Source organism: Python bivittatus, unplaced genomic scaffold (genome assembly GCF_059951505.1).
Source record: "Python bivittatus isolate LINGU-HERP-01145 unplaced genomic scaffold, Pbiv_v1 ctg000500_np1212, whole genome shotgun sequence".
NCBI classification, from domain to species: Eukaryota; Metazoa; Chordata; class Lepidosauria; order Squamata; family Pythonidae; genus Python; species Python bivittatus.
The window spans coordinates 156,554-179,308 of NW_028277079.1; the positions used below are offsets into that span (position 1 = coordinate 156,554).

A 22,755-nucleotide genomic window follows, 5' to 3' on the forward strand; every position below is an offset into this window, starting at 1 on the left:
ATAAATTGATTTTATCCACTTACTGAAATTATCTCCAAAATCCATTCTTTCTAAGGTTTTAAATATAAATGTTGAGTTCAAATTGTCAAAGACTTTTTCAGCATCAAGAAAAATCCCATTTTTTAGGCAGTTTTGACTTCTTTTGAATCTCCTCATCTTCATATAATTTGGTATAATATTTTTAAAAAATCTTTTGCATTTCCTTATTGTCTGTCATAATATCTTTTCCTTTTTGCAACTTTAATAACATTTTTTCCTCTTTCTTTCCTCAGTTTGTACACTAACCACTTCCCTGGTTTATTTGCTGATTCAATTTTTTTTTGCTTTGCAAAACTCATTTTTATTTGTATTTCTTTAATTGTTGTTGCAATTATATTTTTAAAATGTTTTAAAATGTTTTTATTTCCTTTTTTAAATTCATTTTCTTTCTTTTGTATTTCAACTAGTATCTTTTTTATTCTTGTATTCTGTTTGATAAATTGTTCCCTCATATAGGCTTTACTTGCATCCCATACTACTGTTATTTCTGTGCCTTTATTCAAATTGAATTCAAAAACTTATTTCTTTTTGTTCTTTACAGTCTTTTATTATTGATTCATTACATTGCAGGGTTTCATTCATTCTCGATCCATATCCTTTATATTTCTTCTTAAGAACCCAAGTTACTGGATTATGATCAGAAAAAGGTAATATCTCTGCTTTGTCAATCCAGTTAAGTAAATTCTTGGAAATCCACAACATATCATTTCTCAAAAACTGAGAGTTATGTCTCTCAGAACAGTGTATGTATTCTTTTGTACCTCCATTTATATGTCTCCAAACATCTATAAATTCCAGGTTCTCAACTATTTCAAAAAAAAATCTTAGGGAGTTTACCTTATGTTATTTTAATTTCTTTTGCCAAGGTTTTATTTATTTGTGGACACACCACTCCATTCCAATCCCCTAATATACACCAACTTTCATAATTAATCTCTATTAATTTATTCATTAATCCATTTAAAAAGTGAATTTATTATTATTTGGTGCATAGACACTGATCAAAATAATCTTAGTCGCATTCCAAAAGATCTCCACTCCAGCATATCTACCTTCTTATCGTTAAAAATAAGTTTGGGTTGTAAAATTAGATTAATATCCAAGACCACCACCACCCCATTTCTTTTTTTGTTGTTTCCCGTGCTGAAATAAATTCTTCTCCCAAATATATACCAAATATTCCTTATATTTTTCTTTAATGTGTTTCTCGCAAACATATCACATCTTGTTTTAATTTTTCCAGATGATGAAAAACATTTTTCCTTTTTTGTGGGGAGTTTCGTCTATTTATATTCCAAGTTAAGCTTTTAAGCTCTATATCTACATTATTGGTTTTGAAACATCCATGGCTGTAGCTCCTAGTGATGTGATATCTCCCTCTAGGTCCTCTTCTTGTTACTGGCTCTCACCTTTTTTCCAGTTACCCCTCCAAATCCGTCAAACTTAAAGAATTCTCTGGCCTTTGATACAGAATTGAATGTATGTATTTTCTGATTGTACATCAGAATTATTCCCTCCATTGTATCCCAACGAAATGGGTGACCTTCTCTTTTAAGTACATCTGTTAGAAAGGAATAATCTTTTCTTTTTCATAATATCCTAACTCGTATTTCTTTAAATACAATGACATCTTTATCATTTATCTAAATGCTTTTTTAAAATGCTTTCAAAGAATCTAATCTCTTACATTCTTCCATACAAAGTGTACAGGTATCTCTCTTGAGGCATTATTTTTCTTTGCATATCTGGAATTGATCATATACACCTTGTTCATCTCCTCGTCCTTTTTTTTTCCCCCAGTCAAGTAGATTTGAGATAGAATTTAAAAAAAATTCTCCCTGTTCCTCCTTAACACCTCTTAGTCTTAAACAGTATTCTTTCTCTCTTACTTCCAATAGTATGATATTATCCAAGGCTCTTTCAATTTCTTTGTTACTTATTTCAGTCTTATTTTCTAAAATCTCTATTTTCTCCTCATTTTGTTTCTCTTTACCAGCAATCTTTTCAATCAATCCCATTATTTCTTTTTTAAAGTCATCTATCGTTCATCCATTCTTTTAGTGATTCTTCCGGGGAAGACAGGGCAGACCACAGACACAGCATTGAAGCATTAACTGAGGCAGCCTGGAGGCAACTCGACCCCTGAGCAAGCGAAGTTTCCTTGGATCAAGAGGAAACCTGGAGATCAACCATTTGATTCCGCAAAGGGAGACTCCTCAGAATAGTGGGGGGATCTGAAGGGATCTCGCTAATATCCTCTAGGAAGCACGGGAAACATCAAGCTCTCTGCTTCGAAAGGAGACTCCTAGTCACCAAAGTCCACTTTTCTTAAGGAGCCAGGTTTTAAAGTTTTGAACTCTCTGAACTGGGACCTTCATTTCTATTGAAAGTAGGACCAACCAGTGAGTAAAAAATATGACCCCTGAGAGTGTCAGGCCTAGCCCAAGGAACTCCAGGAGACCATGTAAATTCAGTCCGGCTATGTTTATTAGCGACAACCTCTAGCAAGCATCTTCCCAGACTAAAAACCCCAGTTCCCAAGTTATGCCAGCCACAACATTGTGAATTCCTCAGGGAGGTGCCAGCCTCATCCTCTTGTATCTCCCACGCTCCTCAGGAGATGTAAGAAAATGTTTTTCTCCCTGAGCCTGGCCTTCATAATTCCATTCCATCACAGAGAGAGACTGAATGATGGTTTAAAGAAAAAAGTAGAGAGAGCAAAAGGCATAATTAAGAGTAAACTGAGAAAGATTTAAACAGAATAAGGTGACCAGTCAAAACTGGATTTTTGGAGAAATTTTAAAAAGCAAGAAGAGAGTTAAATACCTCTGTGGGAAAGTGGGTTGTTTGAAGCTTTGGGGTGTGAGGATTGGCCACTTACACAAACAAAGATAAGAGACCAGGTGGAGAAGGACTAGTTCAAACAACAGGAAGTCGTAACAAACCATAGACAATTCCCCGGCTAAAGGCTAGCGGAGGCAATTTCTAAAAAGGAAGTGACAACAGTGCGAAGTATCATGAGATATGGCTATATAAATTGAATAAATAGATAAAATAAGCAATAATGGCAGCCCCCATACAGAGGGTGACGAGAGCTACTGAAAGGAGAGGATCAGCCGCTGAACTACAAATAGAAATGCCGGGCATAAAGCAAGAGACATTACAAAAAAGGTTAGAGGAAATGGCAAAAAAGGACGGATGTTCAACATCTTCATAAATGACTTAGATGGGGGAATAGAAAGCATGCTCCTAAAATGTGTGGATGAGACAATGAGAATTTTCTAAGGATGAGCCAGCAATCTGTTCCAGCTGCCCAAATAAAGCCAATGCAGTTTTGGGCTACTACATTAATAGAGGTATAGTGTCAAGATCATGAGAAGTGATAGTACCGCGCTGTGCTGCACTGGTCAAACCACACCTGGAATACTGTGTCCAGTTTTGGTCACCACAATGCAAAAAGGATGCCGAGGAACTCGAAAGAGTGCAGAGAAGAGCAATAAAGATGGTGAAGGGCTTGGAGGCTAAATCCTACGAAGAGTGGTTAAAGGAACTTGGTGCGTTTAACTTAAAGAAGAGAAGGCTGAGGAGAGACATGGTAGCAGTCTTCCGATATGTGAAGGGATGTCACAGGGAAGAGGGAGCAGATTTATTCTCCCTCGCATCTGAGGGTAAGACCAGAACTGGCAGGTGGAAGCTTGAGATCCAAATGTGAATCAAGGGGGAATTTCCTGGCCGTGAGAGCCGTGAAGCAGTGGACCAGCCTGCCTCCTGGAGCTAGGGGGGCCCCCTCCCTAGAGGGTTCCAAGCCAAGGCTGCCATTTGTCTGGAACGGCCAGAGGATTCCTGCACTGGGCAGGGGGTTGCCTTGGAAGACCGCCCAGGTCTCTTCCAACCCTAGGATCCTAGGATTAATTCCTGGAGGAAAAAAGCGTTGGCTGTTACTTAAAAGCCGCATGCTGCACTAGTTTACTATTCTCTTCCTTTCTCCTCACCTCCCTACCCTGGTCCGTGCTGTTATTGTAGAGCTTTGGTCATTCAGCCAAGGTGGCAATGTACGCACCTGGTGAGCCCGTTTTGGACTACAACATGGTGATCATCTTTGTCATGGCAGTGGGCACGGTGGCTGTCGGCGGGTACTGGGCTGGGAGCAGAGACGTGAAAAAGTAAGTCCAGAGATGACGTGGCCCCGAAGGATGAGAGGAGTGGGGTTTCTTGCCCCCCTGTCCTTTCTAAACACCTGTTTGAATATTCGCGCAAGGCAGCTGCTCTGACCCCTTTTGCCCCCGCTTCCTTTCTCTCTGTTGCTCTCTCACCCTCACATCTCTAGCAGCCCGAGGCCTTTTGCCATACATTTCCCAAGCGTTTGTTGCTGCAAGTGTGGAGATCCAAAGGAGTTGGTGCACTTTCCTTCTAGCCTGTACAACATCATTTACTCCTCAACTCCCCAGTACAGCTATCTTAGCCCACTCCTCTGGGGGCCCATAAGCAGAACAGAAGGAAGTGTTCCCTCTTCCTGTCACTCTTGGCAACAAATAGCCAGAGGTTCTGAATGGGGAGGCTTTTTTAAGCCAGCAGGACTTCTCTGTGCATTTCTAAGCCAGGGTTCACCAGCACGTCTTCTGGAAAGAAATTTGTAAATGACTTAGAGGTTTCCAAAGAATATCCACTGGTGGCAACCCCAGCTGCTTGGAAGATGGGCCTGTGGAGAAATGGGAGCATTGCCAAGCCAGCGTCCCTTTCATTTAGCCCAGTTGACTGGAGCAGAGGGAGGAGAAGGCTCCTCCCCAGGGTTGACTGAATGTGGCAGCCAAGCTGTGCCTCCTGCTGCCCACCCAGCCAGTGAGGAAAGGGCTAGGAGTGTCCTGAATCCTTCCTGGACTCCTTGGACAGGGTTAGCAGTTGAATGGGCTACACATGTAGAGGAACAAGGCCACAGTCCATCCAACAACCTGCAGGGTTCTGCCTCAGTTTGTGGCTTTCTTTTTCAGGCGCTACATGAAGCACAAACGGGATGATGGGGCTGAGAAGCATGAGGATGAGACCGTTGATGTTACTCCAGTCATGATTGGCGTCTTTGTGGTCATGTGTTGTTCTATGCTGGTCCTCCTGTATTATTTCTATGACCAACTAGGTACTGACTAGGAGGTGGGCACTGGGCAGTTAGAGTTAGACTAGATAATCTCTCTGTTTTTTCCACCCATCATACTCTGTGATCACCTCAGTTACCTTTCTTTGGCCAAAGGCTGCAAGTTAAAGGCTAGAGTTCTTTGGCTAGGATCCAAATCTTCATGTGCCTGGGGAGTTAAAAGAAAGGGAAAAAGGCATGGCTTGTGCAACTTGGACTTTGCCTGCTGCTAGGACCCTCAGTGCCTTTTGCCTGTTGATAACTCAAGTGTTAAGAACTGAGGGGGCTTCTCTGTCCAGAGTGCCACTGGCACCATGGCCAGCAGTGGCCCTCCAGGTCCTTCCCAGCCCTGCCTGAAGAAGCTGCAGGGAACTGAACCTGACCTTCTGTGTTCAGAGCAGACCCTTTCAAAGAACAAGTTCCAAGTAAAGGACTGGCTTCCTAATCTGCAAATGGGGGTCCATCCATCTTGCCAAGCCCCCCAGGGCCCCCAGCTGACCAAAGGGGATCCCTTGGAAGCTGCAGGTACTTCTAGGGGGCTGGCATGTGACCTTCCACTTGTCAAACTGATCCTCCGGCTTAGCTTTGATCCTCTCCTAAAAATAAGCAAGTATCACTCTGACAAAAGTGAATGTCAGATTGTCAGTTTCCCTTCATCTCTAGCGCTGTTATGGATCGTGGATGTGGTAATTGCCCCTCGCTTCCAGGGGTAATCTGCCTCCCTGGAAGTTGAGTACTGTTTTCATGGCTTCCAAGGCTTTCTTTTAAAAACTCAACCTTTCGTTGTCCAGTAAAGCAGCTCTGATCACATTCAACTTATAGCAGAATGAAGGCACATAAGGAGGCGCTGCCCTTCTACTTTCAGAATACAGGTAGTCCTCACTTAACAACCATTTGTTTAGCGACCATTCAAAGTTATGATGGCATTGAAAACTACTTGCAACTGATCCCCTCACAACTGTTGCAGCACCCCCACAGTGATCACAATCCAGGTGCTTGGCAACCAGCTCCCACTTACGATGGTTGCAACATCCCAGGGCCACATGATTGCATTTGCGACCTTCCCAGCCAGCTTCCGGCAATCAAAATCAATGGGGAACTGCGTGATTTGCTTAACGACCACTGCAAAAAATGTAAAATCAGGTGAGGTCATGTGATGCTTTGCTTAATGACCGCTCCTCTTAACTACAAATTTTCCGGTCCCTATTGTGGTCATTAAGCGAGGACTACCTGTAGTAATATTGTTTCACCAATGTATACAGTCACATGAACTAGTCTCTTTTTCAAAAAGAAAGTCCATCAGACTGTGTGGCTGGTCTAGGATATTCTAGGGTCTGCCAAGAAAGAAAACCTCCTTTTGGCATCCCCCTTTCCAGATGCTCTTCTATCACCATAGCGAACGGTCAGCATGTTTGCCAGCCACAGGATGCTGGCTACTTATGGGGAAAGTGTAATGTTGGGTGTGGGGGAGTAGAACAGGGCAGCTGCGCTCCCACCCCTTTATAAATAGTATGGATCCCTCAGGGACCAAGAGAATTTTTCCTCTAATTATCTGGTTCGGTTTGGCTTCAGGGCCCAGCCCGTGTTTGCATCTTCTGCCTGAATGACTTGGGCATTTTCCTAATGGTCGTTCCTTTTTCTTTTCTCTTCCAGTATATGCCATCATAGGAATTTTCTGCCTGGCAGCTTCCATCGGTCTCTATAGCTGCCTTTCCCCGTTTGTCCGAAGGTTCCCCCTTGGAAAGTGCCGGTACGATGATGATTGTCCACTTCCCCTTAACTGCTCTGGTTGGAGAGGTGCTGTTTCCCAGCCGTGGGGATGTCTGGAAGGTGCTTTGGCCTGGGCATCTCTCACAGGGTGGCAGAGAGCCTCTCCGGGTTCTCTCTTTTCAGCTGCCGTTGGACCTTCTGGCCCTCGTTCAGTGTTTCCTTGCATTGCTCTGTTATTAGCCACGTTCAGACAGACAGCACGGTTGCACCTGCTGAAAACAGCAGCAGCATCTTTCTCTCAGCCTGAGGAAGCATTTTTATAACCCACGTTAAGCTACCCCAGCTGATTAAAGGGATGCAAGACTAGATCCTGGGGAAGGTGGAGGCTGCAGAAAACCCCTTTGGGAAGGGAGGTGCTTGGAGAGAGTGGCACGCACTAACGCACTCCTGTCACAAAGCTCGCTTCCTCCCATTCCTCTGTCCCTGCCATTGCCACTCAATGCCCATGCCATGCCTCTGCCTTGCTTTCAGCTTTCCAAATAACAACTGGCCTTATTTCCACAAACGCCCCCAAGTCCGGATGCTCCTCCTTGCTGCATTCTGCGTTGCTGTCAGCCTGGTCTGGGGTCTCTTCCGAAATGAGGACCAGTAAGTCTGGGTTCTCTCTTCTGTTTGATTTCCTGAAATGTTGGCGACACGCAGATCTTTAGGAAGGCCTTGCAGGGTGCCAGGTTATCTCCTTTCCTGAAAACAAGGCGGGGAAAGGGACTGGGATAACACTAGAGCCCCAGGCTGAGGGAGTCTGTATTGGCACCCAGAGCCCCCGGTGGATTCAAGAGCCCTGGTCTCATCCAGCGTCTTCCCAACGTGCTTTGAGTTCCAGCCTTCCTCTCCGCAGCTTAGGGAACAGAACGACTTCTGTTGTTGCACACTTGGCATAGCAGCAGAGGCTGTGCAGAAGGCCAAAATGGAACGGCTCCAGTCCCTGTGATTTGCAGCCTACGTGGAGAGCCTTCTTAGACCAGACCAGACCAGGAGAGGTCCGTTTTGTCCAGGAATCTTGCAGGGGGTGTCGTCATCGCTGCGTGAGCCAAGAGGGAGAGCCCAGGGGTGGCTGCTGCCGCCACCACTGGGTAAAATAGGGCTTCTGCAGGGGAAGATGGATCAGCTGTCTGGTGGTTCTTCCCCCAGGTGGGCCTGGATCCTCCAAGATGCCCTGGGGATTGCCTTCTGCCTTTATATGCTGAAAACCATCCGCTTGCCGACTTTCAAGGTGAGACAGCGGATGGCCCAGCGGGGGCCACCTGGCTTGCAGTACAGGCTAGGGAGCGGCCGGCTTGGCATCAGGACTCTCCAGTTGCCCTGAGGCCCACTGAGAGGTGCTTGCAATGGGGACTACTTTTCTTCCCTCCCAGCAGCAATAAGGGGGCACCAGGTCAGGGGCGAAGAGGGGGAGGGAAGAGAATGAAAGCGAGGGCTGCAAACACAGAAAGGGGTGCTCTTGGTTGTTGAGGAAGAGGAATTCCAGGCGTGGACATCCTCTGGATGGGGGAGAACTCAGAAAAGGTGCCTACTCCTATACTGCCCCAAGAGATTACCGGTTGGTGATGGGAGAGAGGCTTCTGAGCTAGGCAGATGGAGCTGAGCCGGGCAGACCAACAGGCTGGCCTGTGGGGGGCGCTCTCTTAGCTGCTCCGGAGCAAGAAAGGGTGCTGGGAAATTGCTTCGGTCGCAGAATGCGGTGCTTCTGGGGAGTCTCCAAAGAAGCTCCAAAGACCCCCTATTGCAGTCCTTCACCAGTAAGCTTCCAGTCTTCCTTCTTCTGAATAAGCTGCTGGTTCCAAGTACAGTAGAAGCACAGCGAGCTGCCGTCTGTCTAGTTGGACTAAGCCCATGAAAATCAGACTCGTCCAGGCTTCCCAGAGGGCCTGGGGTGTGATCCTTCCAGCCCCCCACCTCACCCCCCTCGAAAGAGGTGGAGAATGTGGGCAGTCTGTAGGTAAAGCTGTAGCTGTTTCAAGTGCAGAACAGGTAACATCACCCTATTCCTCCCTTTTCTTTGCCAGGGCTGCACTTTGCTTCTCCTGGTCCTCTTTGTGTATGATGTTTTTTTCGTCTTCATAACACCATATCTGACCAAGGTATGTGCAGTGCATCTCCGTGAGTGCTTTCTTCTATGAGCTACAGGGCCTTGGGACTGAGAAGGGCTGAGATACTCTCAGGGAAGGAGGTGGGTATAGATTAAAGGGAGCTTTAGGGTGTGCCTTTTCACCAGGTTCACACACTTGGCTGGCTGGAGAATCTTGCCTTTATGTTGGGTAATGAGATTAAGAGGAGACAAGGTATATAATATCAACCTTTATATCTACTTAAAATATACAAAAGGTAAACTTAAATATAAAATACATCCTCAACAATACAGAAGTAACAACAAAGAATATAAATAATACAATACAAAATATATACCAGACAGCAGGGTAAAAGCAGTGAGCATAAAAAAGTAAAATCAGGAAAGCAGCAGAACGAGTAAGAGGAAGGATACTTCTCTTATACAGAGTTTGCCAGCTGATTCTAATAGTTCACAGCCAGAAACAATCATTATGGTTAATCCTGTTAAAGGTGTAGATCTTGCAAATGTCCAACACTTTGAAGGTCTCCTGGTCTAGGGAGAAAGCAAGAGGGGGTTAGTGATCACCAGGAGAAAGAAGTGCCAAGCCAAAGAGCTAGTGGTCCAAAATGAAAGCCACAGAAGGCAGATCTGTGCTCTGCTAGTTTGTCAAGATGTTTAAGCATGACAGGTACCCTCTGGCTGTTTGGACCATTCTTCCCACCATCCCTTGCCAGGTCCATCCATGCAAGCCAGAACTCCCCAGAATTGGGAATCTAAGACATCTAGAGGGCAGCTAGTTGGGAGGATTCCCTGGTGAGGCCACCAGGGCAGAGTGTCCACGTTCTAGCTTGTGCATCCACTCAGCTCCTCCACCCTGTTTTTTTTAGAGGTTGAGGAAGTGGGAAGATCAGTCCCCAGGGAGAAGAGGGATAGAGTGGTGTTTTTGGTGTGGACTGGCGGCTTTCCGGGTCTTTGGGAGGCTTTGGAGCATGCTGAGTCCATCGGCATCCTGATGTTGTCCTCCTTCCTCATTCTTCCAGACAGGAGAGAGCATCATGGTGGAAGTGGCTGCTGGGCCAACCGACTCATCCACTCGTGAAAAGGTGTGCAGAGCCCTTGTGGGCTTTCCAGCTGCTGCCCCAGACCAAGTGGGGAGGAATCATTGCTCAAAGCAGGAAGAGTAAAAGGGTTGGGAGGCTTCCAGGTGGCTCATTTTGGGAGGAGCAGTGTGGGACACAGCGCTGGGGTTCCCCGAGGATCCCAAAGCTACAATTTGTGTGGGGAAGGAAGAGAGTTGGATGCGGGCAGCACAATTGGCAGAGGGCTGAAATTTTGATCTGTCTCCTCTAGGCAACTTCCTAATCCAAAAGGCCGTCAAGAGCCCCGGCCCTGCTTAGGATGCCGACCCTCTGGCATTTCGCACCCTTGTGTCCTGCCCAGCAGTCCAGTCTCCTCTGCGGCCATGCAGAGGGCCTGAGCTCTCTGGGTGGGGGTGAATGCTGTCCCTGGCGTGTGGCCTGCCTGCCTGCCTGCAGGAGTCCAGTCCCTCAGCGAGGCCTGATGTCCAGGGAGGATTCTTGGGGAAGGAAGGGAGGCCTGTTCCTTCCTGAGCACCAGGCAGTATGCAGAGGGCTTGCTTGTGCTCTTGCTGGTGGGCGGGGGAGATGCAGCGGGGCTGCTTTGCTGGTGAAGTCAGGAACCACCAAGGATGTCACCACAGAGTTGATCTGCGGCCTTGGGCAGCCAGGTGGTTTTCTAGACGCCCTGTGGCTTCTAGAGGTCATTAGGGGCCCATGACTTGGCCAAGCTTGCCTTCCCTTCTCAGCCGCTACTATCCTTACGCTCGAGAGGTGCTCCTTGAGGTGGGGAAGACGTATCCAGTATGCCAGGCACGAGCATTGAGTGCAGGGTGATGGCAACCCAACCCTGCAAACTTCCGCCTGCAGCTGGCCATGCAAGGGTGATGGCAAGCAACTTTCGGCAGGTGGAGGTACCTGTAGAGTGTTAGGGATGCCCTGGAAGATGCCGGGGGTAGGACACGAAGAGGGGCCAGATGAAAACTCCACCTAAGGTCCGCAAGAATTGGCGCTCCTCCTCGGGGCTGCAGGCGGGCCTTCTGGGGAAAAACCCACCTCCAGTCCCGGTTGTTTCATCTTTATCTGAGCAGCAGGGAGGGTGTAGGGAAGCTGCTGCTGGGCCAGCCAGGAAGCAGAACCATCGGGCTCTTGGTGTAGAGAGTAAGGAATGCGACCTGAGGGACAGATCTCTTACCTGAGGAAAAGGGGTAAACAATTTCTAAGCCCTGGGAAACAAGATAACATTTGCATATGGCCCAGACCGACCGACCTACCTACCTTCCTTCTTTATTTAAACAATTTATATGGCCGCCCAAATCACTCACAGTGACTCCGGCCGGCTTACAAAAATAAACATCCCAATACAAAACCCACTCCACCCCCCACCCCCCTGGCAACAACAGTACATAAACACTAGCCATTTGATGGGCTCCAGGTCGACCTGGGATCCCCAGGCCCACTGGCACAACCATGTCTTCAGGGCCTTGTGGAAGAGCATCAAGGTGGAGGCCAGTCTTATCTCTGCGGGGATGATGTTTCACAGGGAGGGAGCCACCATGGAGAAGGCCCTTCTTTGTTCATTAATTCAGTGAAGTGGAGGGAGGGAGGGAGGGAGGGAGGGTCCAGTACACTCAGGCTTGCAAGATTTTGCCTTTAGAGCCACTCTCAGTGAAAGTAGTTCTAGCCTTCCTGTGGAGGGGATTCCTGTTCTGGGCTACCTGGTGGGGCTGACCCTTTGCTGCTGGGCCAGGCAGATTGTGGAGGTGGGAGGGGGAGATTCTGCCCCACAGCAGTACGGTTAGGGAGAAGAGCTATTTCCCCATTAGAATCAATGCCTTCTTCACTTCCAAAGCTTCCGATGGTGCTCAAAGTCCCCCGGCTCAACTTCTCCCCGCTGGCCCTCTGCGACAGGCCGTTCTCTCTCCTGGGATTTGGGGACATCTTGGTGCCAGGTAGGAGCTCCCAGTCCTCCAGTTTGGACTGATGCACAGGGCAGTGTGAGCAACTCAGCTCCGGGCCAGAGCACCTGAGTTGGCCTCCAGTGGTGCCAGCTTTACCCGCCCCAAAGCCTGCCCCCCTTCCTCCGTTTGGCCACAAGGCTGTGGGTGAGGCTGCCCTGTATAGCAGGCAGGCCCCAGTCCCTCCTGACTGCCCCCCTTCTTGGGCTTGATGCCCCTGCTGGCCCTGAGCTCTGCCCTAGGTCTAGGACAGGGTCTTAAGGGACGTGCGCCCCTGTGCACCTAGCTGCCTTACGAAATCCTTGATTTGGTTTGGGAGTTAGTCTTGCAGCTGCTTTAAAGAGGAACCCAACACCTCTCCTTCTCTTTCCTTGTGCAGGTCTGCTTGTGGCATATTGCCACCGGTTTGACATTCAAGTCCAGTCGTCCAGAGTGTATTTTGTGGCTTGCACCATAGGTATGTTCGCTGCCGCCACCCCGTGTCCCTCGTCTCCGCACTCCCTCACCAGGAGCTGCTGCCTCGTAAGGCAGAGGGGCTGCTCCCACTGGGCCCTAGTAGCCTTCGGTTCTTATCTTCCCCCCACCAAGGGAGCCCCTGAGAAGTTGCTCCCCTCATCTTGCTTGGCCAGTTTCTTGCGTCCCCAGATTGTAGGCAGGCGGGGGGTTGGTGCTTCGTTTGAATCAAAGACATTAGGGAGGAACGGGGCCTCAGTCACCTGAGGAAGAGCTAGAAGGAAGGGGAGGGAGGGAGCCTCTTCTCAAGGGGGCATCTGGCCCAAGTGGGAATCGGTAGAATGCTTCCCCACATATGTATCTTTCCGCATCCTTGTGGCCGGAGGAGCGCTCTGTCCCCCGCTCTTCTGTCATTGTCTCTGGCACCGTGCTGGCTTGGGTCTGGCCTTCTATTGCAGTTTTTCAGGGCTGCCCGAAGGAAGAGCGTTCTCTGTAATTGCAACAGTGCACCCTCCACAGAATGTGAGCGAGGGTGTCCCTTGGCCTGGCAGTGCTAGGGGCCAGAAAGTCAGTTAGAAGAAGTAGGAGTTTGACCCTGACGTCCTCAGCTGCCAAGTCAGATGCTGTGGTTTCGTGATGCTCCTGGGAGTTGCTCCTTGAATTGATTGGGCCTGGATCTTTGAGCTGCCAGTGGCATTCCAGAACCCTTTCTCCTGGGGAGCGTTATCCAGCAGGGCTGCTTCTTGCAAGTCCCCCTCCTGGATCAGGGCAGATGTGCAGAAATGCTTCCCGGTCTCGTCCCATAGCCCGCCTTGCACAAAAGAGCGCTTTGGGGAGCGGCTGTTGGGCCCAGAGCTCTGCAACTGCCCTCCCGTGGCGGCTGGCATATAAGGGGGCGCCACAGCTTCACTCACTCCCCTCAGCTTCCTTTTGGCTGCCTGGGCTTCTCTGCCCCCGTTTCCGATTTTCCAGCTGGGGAGAGGATGGACTCCCCTCCCAGGGCATCGGCGGGGCTGATCTGCAGCCCAGCACCTACAGCCACGCCTCTCGTCTCCCCTGCAGGTTACGGCATCGGCCTCTTGGTGACCTTTGCGGCCCTGGCGTGGATGCAGAAGGGCCAGCCGGCACTCCTCTACCTTGTGCCCTGCACGCTTCTCACCAGCCTCCTCGTGGCCCTTTGGCGCCAGGAGCTGGCCATGTTCTGGACAGGCAGCGGCTTTGCGGTGAATACCAGTTTGATATGAATCTCCTCGAGACGTGCTAAGGCTAGAAAACCCCTAACTAGAATTAAAGTTGAGTAGAACTCTTATCAGCATTACCCTCCAGACAAGGGCAGTTTTGCTTGTTGCCTTTTTCCTCTTCCTTTGTGTTTAACTTTTTGAGGTGGGCCTCTTTCTTCAAAGCCAGGCCTTGGGGTTTAGGGACACGTGGATCGCCTCTTAATTCAAAAGGGTGGGGTGAAAAAGCATCTTCTGCAAGATGATTCCTGCAGGAAGCAGGTCCACCCAGCAATTAGATGCATTTCAGAGCCCCATGCCATTCAGCATGTTTCTAAATTACCCAGGGGGTAGGGGGGCAGAGCGGCAGGATATGATTATTTCATTTGTGGATCACGCAAAGACTGGGGGAGGGCAAACACCGTAGAATACAGTATCAGCCCTCAGGAGGATCTTGAGAAACTAGAAAAATGAGCAGAAGCCAGCAAAATAAATTTCAGTGGGGACAAAATCCTATATCTGGGTAGGAAGAATCAAAGGCATGCATATAGTTTAGAAAAACCGAATGAGGAATGGTTGGTGGAGGTGCGTACGTTTAGCCTGAAGAAGAGGCAAGTCTGGACAGACATGACCGACCTGAAGGCAGATGACAGGGCAGAACTCTTCAGTTGCCCTAGAGCAGTGTTTCTTAAACTTGTTTTTCCTCAGGACTCTTTCCCACTTTTAAAAAGTATGGAGGACCCCAAAAGAGTTCTTGTTTGTATGGGTTGCATTTGTCAGCATTTACCATATTAAAAATCAAAATAGACGCATTTGCTGCAACTACCGCTTCTCATGATTGTTTGATGAGATTTTAATATTGCATTATTTTTCAACATAGGCTGGCAAATAATTTTGATTCTTCTGATTTTTCAGACCCCTGAGAGGGCCTTGGGGGACCACCAGGGGTCCTCAAATCACACTTTGAGAAACACTGCCCTAGAGGATGGGGCGAGAAACAAGGAGGTTAAACAGATTTCAGCTGGATTTTGGAAAAGTTGTGCAGGGGCGGAGCCGGCTTCCCTGGGAGGCGGGGGACTCCCCCTCGCTGGAGGCTTTAACCAGAGGCTGGAGGGCTTCTGCCAGGGATGCTGTGGTGGTGGGCGGAGGGCTGGGCTGGATGTTCTCCAGGTCCCTTCCATTCTCTGGTCCTAAAAGAGGGAATTCACTACTGCAGGCAAGGCCTCCAACTTGCGATGGCACTCTCACTGGCCACCGTCCCTGTGATCCTACAGTGATTGGAATTAACAGCAGTCCATGCCACTTGCTTGGGAACATTGGGAGACGGTGCATTGACTCTCCTCTGCAGCTTATAGCTGCTCTGCTAGAGGGGGAACCTTACACGGGACCAGATGGCCCCTGTTGACCTGATCCAGTGTGGAATCAACCAGGGGGCACAGAAGGGCATCCCAGAAGTCAAAGTAGTGGCCATGTGCATCATGTGAGCTTCACATCCAAAGAGGACAGGGCTCTGATTGTGCCTCACAGCCACCCTCCTGACTTTGGAGTGTGCTCCCCACCTTGCAGCTGCACTAAAGGTTGGACAAGGGTTGTAGTTTCGCTGAGTATGCATTTATTCACTGCAATCCTCTGTCATAGGTGGTGTGCAACAGATTATTATTATTATTATTATTATTATTATTATTATTATTATTATTCATTAAACTTGTATGCTGCACGACTCTGGGCAGCTTACAACAATCAAACAATAAAATCAATAAAACAAAAATAAAGAGAAAAGATGACAAGCACGGTGAAGTGAGGGGTCTCGCTCTCCCTCGCCGAAGGCTGGGTGAAGAGCTAATCCTGGAATAGATTCGCTGCTCCATAATCCTACATACAGCTTTGTGCTGTCTTGAGCACTGCTGTTGTGGCTGCCCTTCCTAAAAAATTCACACACACACGCATGTTGGTGCTGCGACAGACTCATGCTGGTCGGGGGGAGGTAGAAGAGTAAAAGCTTGGTTAGTTTCTCCCGGCTGGGATCCTACTCCCCAAACAAACAGCTGGAAGTTGTGATTCTTTGGGACGCCTATGGATCCTGAACAATCCTGTGTTTCCTTGCAAGATTACATGGCCCACCATTCCAGGGGACGGTGGAGAGCAGAACTGAACTGGCTTAAGCTTGTTTATTTTGCAACCCAGAAAAGTTACTTGTTTTGAGGGTGGCACATGCCATGGTGAAAAGTAGCCCAGGTTGGACGTTTGGCCCTCATCCCGTGGCTGGTGATTAGAGCCGAACGGCCCTCTTATTTCCTTCATGCTCCCTTTCATGGCCAGTGAATGGCATGAGAAGCCTAAAATCTGCCCTGGATCTCTTGCTGATGTTCCTGATGGACTGGCATGGATGCTAACCAAGCCAGCTGTTTTGGTGGCAAAACTGGGGTGCCATAGAGTGCACCACCGCTGAACCGGAGCAGGGGAAAGGGTAGGATGGGTGGGAGGCCGCTTTCAAACAGAGCCCCGGTTTGGCTATGGCTGAAGGTTGCTCCTCCCTCCTGCTCCGGAGGTGCTTGGATTTGGGGGGCCTTCTCAAGAGCCTCTGGCCAGTCGTGGCCATTGATGGTCAGTTCTCTCTCTCTCATCCCAGTGATCCTGACCTCTGCTTTTCTATACACAGAAAGAGCTACCTCATCCTCCCTTAGTCATCTCCCCCGTCAGCTGCCCTGCACCTCCAAAAGGGGGGAGTTCTCCAGCATCCCACCCAGAAGCCGACGGAGAAACAGCCACTTCTGCTGCCCCCCCCAGAGAGCCAGCCAGCACCCACTTGGGCAGTGAGGAGCCACAAGCCTCTTTCCTGGAGATGGAGGAAGAGGGAGAGGAGAAGGAACAGACTGAAGCTGGTGAGCCCCAGCCCGACCAGCCACCTGCCCAACGGCCACAAGAAGAGCAGCCCAGCTCTCCGCAGGATGATGTTCTGGGACAGACGAGCCCCCCAGCCAAGCACAGTCAGTCTGGCTAGACTCCCCCCTTCTCCTGCCCCTGACTCCCGAGTGCAGCCAAGGACCGATTTGGTCACCTTCACATTTTGCACAGAAGCACTACATCAATTCTTGGGCCATTCAGCATTAGGAGACTTCCAGGCTGGATTTTGGCGGGGCAGGCTATCAGCATTTCATACCAAATCCCCTTCCATTTTGAATATGGTGCTTTTATGAAGGTTCGAATAGAATTTCCGCAACTGTTTAAGAAACAAATCAACAAGCAGATGCCTTTCCTTTCCCCGTTTCATTCTGCTGGGTAGTATTAATACCTTTTTTTAAAAAATGTAGGTAGTATTTGCACTTGCGTGGCCATGATAATCGCTTTAGCATAACTAGGGCTGCGTGGGAAGAGACTCTTCTCTGACAGTAGGCATTTCCTCTTTTTAAAAATAATCTCTCCATGGAAGGCCCTGCATTTTTCCTTCCAATGGGCAATTTATGTATTGTCCTCTCAAGGAATGAGCTGGTCTCAGAAAGAATTTGTTTACAGCAAATGGCATTGACTCTGTCTTTGTGGGGTTTTCGTTCTGTCTTTCTCTGGTGGATGGTAATGCTGCTGGAAGTGAGGGGTGCCACGGCCTGCTGATTTCCCTTCCAAGGAAAAGACCGTGGGACGTGGCACCCCAACTTGCTGGCCTCTAAGCAGAGCTCAGGAGGAGGTGGGGTACCCTTCAGAACTCTCCGGGCTGGGAAGGAAGAGACTACTGTTGCTTCAGGCCATCAGGTCCAGCTAGGAAGGTATAGATTTTGTGTGCCCAGTGGCTTGTGGAAGTGGTTCCTGGACCCTGTCCAGCCCCTGTCCAGCATTTGGCTGCCTTGAGGCCAGTTCCAGGGAACGAGACCAAGGCTGTGCAAGAGGCAGATGGAGGTGATCTCTTCTTCCGGATCGCTGTTCTGGTCTCCCTCCAAATTGACCCAGTGGTTTCCATGCCACTGCCAGAGCCCTGATTATGCCCTGTGGCCCTGGGTTTTGCTCTGCTTAATTCCTGGGGGAGGGGGGGAAATGAAGGCAATGAGATAGGGTTAGGGTTAGCTGGGGCTGGACGGGAATTGGATAGGGAGCACCGGCTCAAGGCAACAAGTCAGGGCAGCCACATTTCTGTCACTTTCTTCTTTTCTGGTTCAGCTGGGATTGAATGAGAGCTTTCCTGACCCCAGGTCAAGTCCTCCGTTGTTTGGAAAGCGAAGCAGCTGCAGTTCTCCCCTGCCCTCTTTGACACACTCTGCGTAGCCTGTGGCCATCTCCCAGCGAAGCAGAGGCGGTTTGGAGGCATGGAGTTTGCAGCAGACCTGAAGTCTTCCAGCGGCAATAGTCTTAACGTGAGGAAAGTGAGCAGTCTTCCTTCTTGGGAGTGTCAAGTCCCCCTTGAATTTCTCTTATTTGGCATCCTGGGCCTGAGGGTTTCTGTGTTGTCTTTACGTTTCAGTGTGGTGTATTTGCATTCCTTTGTTTCCCAAACTGTCAGATGTAGCTTTACAACCATGCATATTAAAAGTTTACTGGCTTCTGCTGAGTCGCTGGTGAGTCCAGTAGATGCTGAGTTGCTGGCAAGTCCCCGTGACGTTGGCCCTCGCTTCAAGGAGGGGACGCCTCTGTGGTCCGGCAACCTGATTTCCGAGAGGTTTATCCCGATTCCTTGGTGCAACGTGTGGGTAGCAAGTGGGCCTGGCTCTCACTCATGCAGAACCACGGGCGCTTGTTTAGACACTACAGGATTATGCCTTAATTTAAGCCATTTTATAAATAATGTACACGGAACTTTTATTTTACTGAAGCAGGTTGAACAATAAATTTGATGAAACTTGAGTTGCTCATACCCAAACGTTGTGTCTGAATTTTGGGGGTTCTGTCTTTGTGGAATGAGGCTCCATCAAGGGATGGAGAAGATGTGCAAGATCCCCCACCTGGGAGATTGACAGGATCCTTTCCTGGCTTGTGTGCGGTAGACACTTTCAGTCTGAGTCATCCGGGTTGAAAAGGGATGACATCAGTATGGACTGAACAGTTTTGCTCTGGGATTCTCTGCACGTCCATAGGAAGCACAGAAATGCCATGTACTTTCGCTGCATTTTTTTAAAAATCTGAACCCTGTAGTGGCGATGGGAGCATGCAGGCTCAGATCTGATCCTGGAAACAAGCAGTATACATCTAACTTGAAGGATTAGCCCCTGCGGGCTGGGTAAAAGGCTTGCTGCCCTCCCATTTTGGTTTGGGGGCTTCCCAGCCCCTCTATTTTATTCCAGCTGGCTGCAGTGATTTGTGTTCTTTGTTTTTCCTTCTTGGCATTGTCTTACGACCTTTTCTAAGCATCTTGGAACAGCTTAAGAACGCCTCTTGAACTTGTCGCCTGATGCTGTGCCCAACCACCTCCCTTCCTGTCTGGAACTAGCTACGTGCAGATTATACCCCTTGAGATTCAGGCAGCTTCCGGAGGCATCAAAAATTTGGGTTTTCCCCCAAGCACAGGGCCAGGATATTTGAGCCTGTTTGGTAAATGATTTGGGTTGTTGGATGTGTTGGGTTTGACCTCAGTTTGGGCTGTTTTATGTATTGCTTTTGCAGTTACATTCATTGCTTATCTTTTTGGAATTTTTAACCCTGTGTAGCCACCACATTCATCATGTTAATTACAATTTGCAAATTGGGTGGCTATATAAAATAATAAATACAAACCAATTCCATAGACAGATATTGGGAAACAAAACCACATGAAGTAAATGACCCGTCCCTACAAAGATCTCCCAGTAAAGATTTGCCCGGGCAGGATCATAATACTGTAATGGGCTGGGGGTTGGGGGGGCAATGGGCCTTTGGAGATAAATGTCCCCAGAACTTATGGATGATCTCTGGCGGGAGCGGGATGGTGGAAGTGCGACCATCCTTGCTCTCCTTGATCTCTCAGCGGCGTTCAATACCGTCGACCACGGGATCCTATTGGGACGGCTCAGGGATATGGGGGTGGGCGGCACAGTTCTGTGCTGGTTCACCTCCTTTCTCCAGGGCCGGTCCCAATCGGTGGTGATAGGGAGCAAAAGGTCCCATCCTCGGCCCCTCCTTTGTGGGGTGCCGCAGGGCTCGGTTCTCTCTCCGCTTCTTTTCAACATCTATATGAAGCCGCTGGGTGAGATCATCCGTCATCATGGGGTGAGGTATCATCAGTACGCTGATGATACACAGCTATACATCTCCATCCTTGGTGAAGTAAGTGATGCCGTGGCCGCCCTTTCTCGGTGCCTGGAGGCTGTGAGGGTCTGGATGGGGAACAACAGGCTTCGGCTGAACCCTGGTAAGACGGAGTGGCTGTGGGTTGGGGGCTCCTCTGTTTCCGGGACTTTGTCATCTTTGGTGCTGGATGGGGGTGCACTGCCCCAGACAGACCCATTGCGTAATTTGGGGGTCCTCCTGGACTCACGGCTCCTGCTCAAAGAGCAGGTGGCAGCCATGGCCAGGAGGGCTTTTGCACAGCTCTGGGTTGTGCACCAGTTACACCCTTTCCTGGATGGGATGCCCTTCGAACAGTCACTCATGCCCTTGTTATCTCCCAGATAGACTACTGCAATGCACTGTACATGGGGCTACCCTTGAAGAATATCCGGAAGCTTCAGCTGGTCCAGAATGGGGCGGCGCGAGCAATTTTTGGGGCCCGAAGAAGGACCCATATAACACCTCTGCTCCGTGAGCTGCATTGGGTACCAGTTTGCTTCCGGGTCCAATTCAAGGTGTTGGTTATCACCTTTAAAGCCCTACATGGCATGGGGCCAGGCTACCTGAAGGACCGCCTCGCCCCCATGATCTCAACCCATCCCACCCGATCTCACAGAGAAGGCATGCTCCGGATCCCCGCGGCAAAAGAACTCCAACTAGCGGGGTCCAGAAGGCGGGCCTTCTCTGCTGTGGCCCCCGCCCTTTGGAACATCTTGCCCCTGGAGGTGAGACAGGCCCCCTCACTCCAGGCCTTTCGGAGGGACTTGAAGACCTGGCTCTGCCATCTGGCCTGGGGCAGGGAGGGAGGATATCAGTAGTGGGGTTGGCTGGCCCCTTAGTGGTATGCTGTGCCCCCAGCGGCCTCTTGGATTTTTTAGCTTTTTTATTTTTGTAATGTCCGGTTTTTATAACTTTTAATTGTATTTCTGATTTTAGTTTGTTGTAAGCCCCCCAGAGTCCCCCGTTGTGGGGAGATGGGTGGGGACAAGTCTATTAAATAAATTTGTTGTTGTTGTTTAGTCGTTAAGTCGTGTCCGACTCTTCGTGACCCCATGAACCATATTGCGCCAGGCCTTCCTGTCCTTCACTGCCTCCCTGAGTTTGCTCAGTTTCATGCTCATTGCTTCAGTGATGCTATCTAACCATCTCATCCTCTGCCGTCCTCTTCTCCTTTTGCCTTCAATCTTTCCCAGCATCAGGGTCTTCTCCAAAGAGATCTCTCTTCGCATTAGGTGGCCAAAATATCTGAGCTTGAGCTTCATTATCGATCCTTCCAATGAGCAATCAGGGTTGATTTCCTTTAAGATTGACTGGTTTGACCTCCTAGCAGTCCAGGGAACTCTTAAGAGTCTTCTCCAGCACCACAGTTCAAAGGCATCAATTCTTCGGCGCTCGGCCTTTTTTATGGTCCAGCTCTCACAGCCATACATTACTACTGGAAAAACCATAGCTTTGACTATGCGGATCTTTGTCGGCAAGGTGACGTCTCTGCTTTTTAATATGCTATCTAGGCTTGCCATAGCTTTCCTCCCAAGGAGCAAGCGTCTTTTAATTTCATGGCTGCAGTCTCCGTCTGCGGTGATCTTGGAGCCCAAATAAAAGAAGTCTGTTACTGCTTCCATTTCTACCCCTTCTATTTGCCAGGAATTGATGGGTCCAGATGCCATGATCTTAGTTTTTTTAATGTTGAGTTTCAAGCCAGCTTTTGCACTCTCCTCTTTCACCCTCATCAAGAGGCTCTTTAGTTCTTCTTCACTTTCTGCCATTAGGGTGGTATCGTCCGCATATCTGAGGTTGTTGATGATTCTCCCTGCAATCTTAATTCCGGCTTGTGATTCTTCCAGCCTGGCATTTCTCATGATGTACTCTGCATATAGGTTAAATAAGCAGGGTGACAGTATACAGCCTTGTCGTACACCTTTCCCTATTTTGAACCAATCGGTTGTTCCGTGACCGGTTCTAACTGTTGCTTCTTGGCCCGCATACAGATTTCTCAGGAGACAGGTAAGGTGGTCTGGTATTCCCATCTCTTTAAGAATTTGCCACAGTTTGTTGTGATCCACACAATCAAAGGCTTTTGCATAGTCAATGAAGCAGAAGTAGATATTTTTCTGGAACTCTCGTGCTTTCTCCATGATCCAGCGAATGTTGGCGATTTGATCTCTAGTTCCTCTGCCTCTTCGAAACCCAGCTTGTACATCCGGTAGTTCTCGGTTCATATATTGCTGAAGCCTAGCTTGTAGGATTTTGAGCATAACCTTGCTAGCATGTGAAATGAGTGCAATTGTGCGATAGTTTGAGCATTCTTTGGCGTTGCCCTTCTTTGGAATTGGAACGTAAACTGACCTTTTCCAATCCCGTGGCCACTGTTGCGTTTTCCAAACTTGCTGGCATATTGAGTGCAGCACTTTAACACCATCATCTTTTAGTATTTTAAATAACTCAGCTGGAATCCTGTCATCTCCACTAGCTTTGTTGTTAGCAATGCTTCCTAAGGCCCACTTGACTTCACTCTCTAGGATGTGTGGCTCAAGGTCAGTGATCACACCAGCGTGGACATCAGGGACATTAAGATCTTTCTTGTATAGTTCTTCTGTGTATTCTTGCCACCTCTTCTTAATCTCTTCTGCTTCTGTTAGGTCCCTGCCTTTTTTGTCCTTTATCATGCCCATCTTTGCACTAAACGTTCCTTTCATATCTCCAATTTTCTTGAAGAGATCTCTAGTCTTCCCCATTCTATTGTTTTCCTCAATTTCTTTGCATTGTTCATTTAAGAAGGCCTTCTTATCTCTCCTGGCTATTCTCTGGAAATCTGCATTCAGCTGCTTATATCTTTCCC

At 48.8% G+C, this 22,755-nt stretch overlaps 1 protein-coding gene across 4 annotated transcripts in view; it reads left to right on the plus strand.

The window, feature by feature from the left end:
* The window catches only part of SPPL2B (signal peptide peptidase like 2B), a 31,233-nt gene extending 10,361 nt beyond the window's left edge, over positions 1–20,872 (plus strand). Inside the window, exons 3-13 of one of the 4 annotated variants that reach the window (XM_088147299.1) lie at positions 4,063–4,202; positions 5,028–5,170; positions 6,818–6,914; positions 7,406–7,522; positions 8,066–8,147; positions 8,941–9,015; positions 10,025–10,087; positions 11,913–12,012; positions 12,398–12,475; positions 13,534–13,694; positions 16,348–20,872. In XM_088147299.1, the coding sequence (XP_088003425.1) occupies positions 4,063–4,202; positions 5,028–5,170; positions 6,818–6,914; positions 7,406–7,522; positions 8,066–8,147; positions 8,941–9,015; positions 10,025–10,087; positions 11,913–12,012; positions 12,398–12,475; positions 13,534–13,694; positions 16,348–16,689 (1,398 nt within the window). In that variant the 3' untranslated portion in view covers positions 16,690–20,872. Of the gene's footprint in view, positions 1–4,062; positions 4,203–5,027; positions 5,171–6,817; positions 6,915–7,405; positions 7,523–8,065; positions 8,148–8,940; positions 9,016–10,024; positions 10,088–11,912; positions 12,013–12,397; positions 12,476–13,533; positions 13,764–16,347 lie in introns of all 4 variants that reach the window. The other 3 variants (XM_088147297.1, XM_088147300.1, XM_088147298.1) reach the window with 3 other exon arrangements.
* The last annotated feature ends 1,883 nt before the right edge of the window (positions 20,873–22,755 follow it).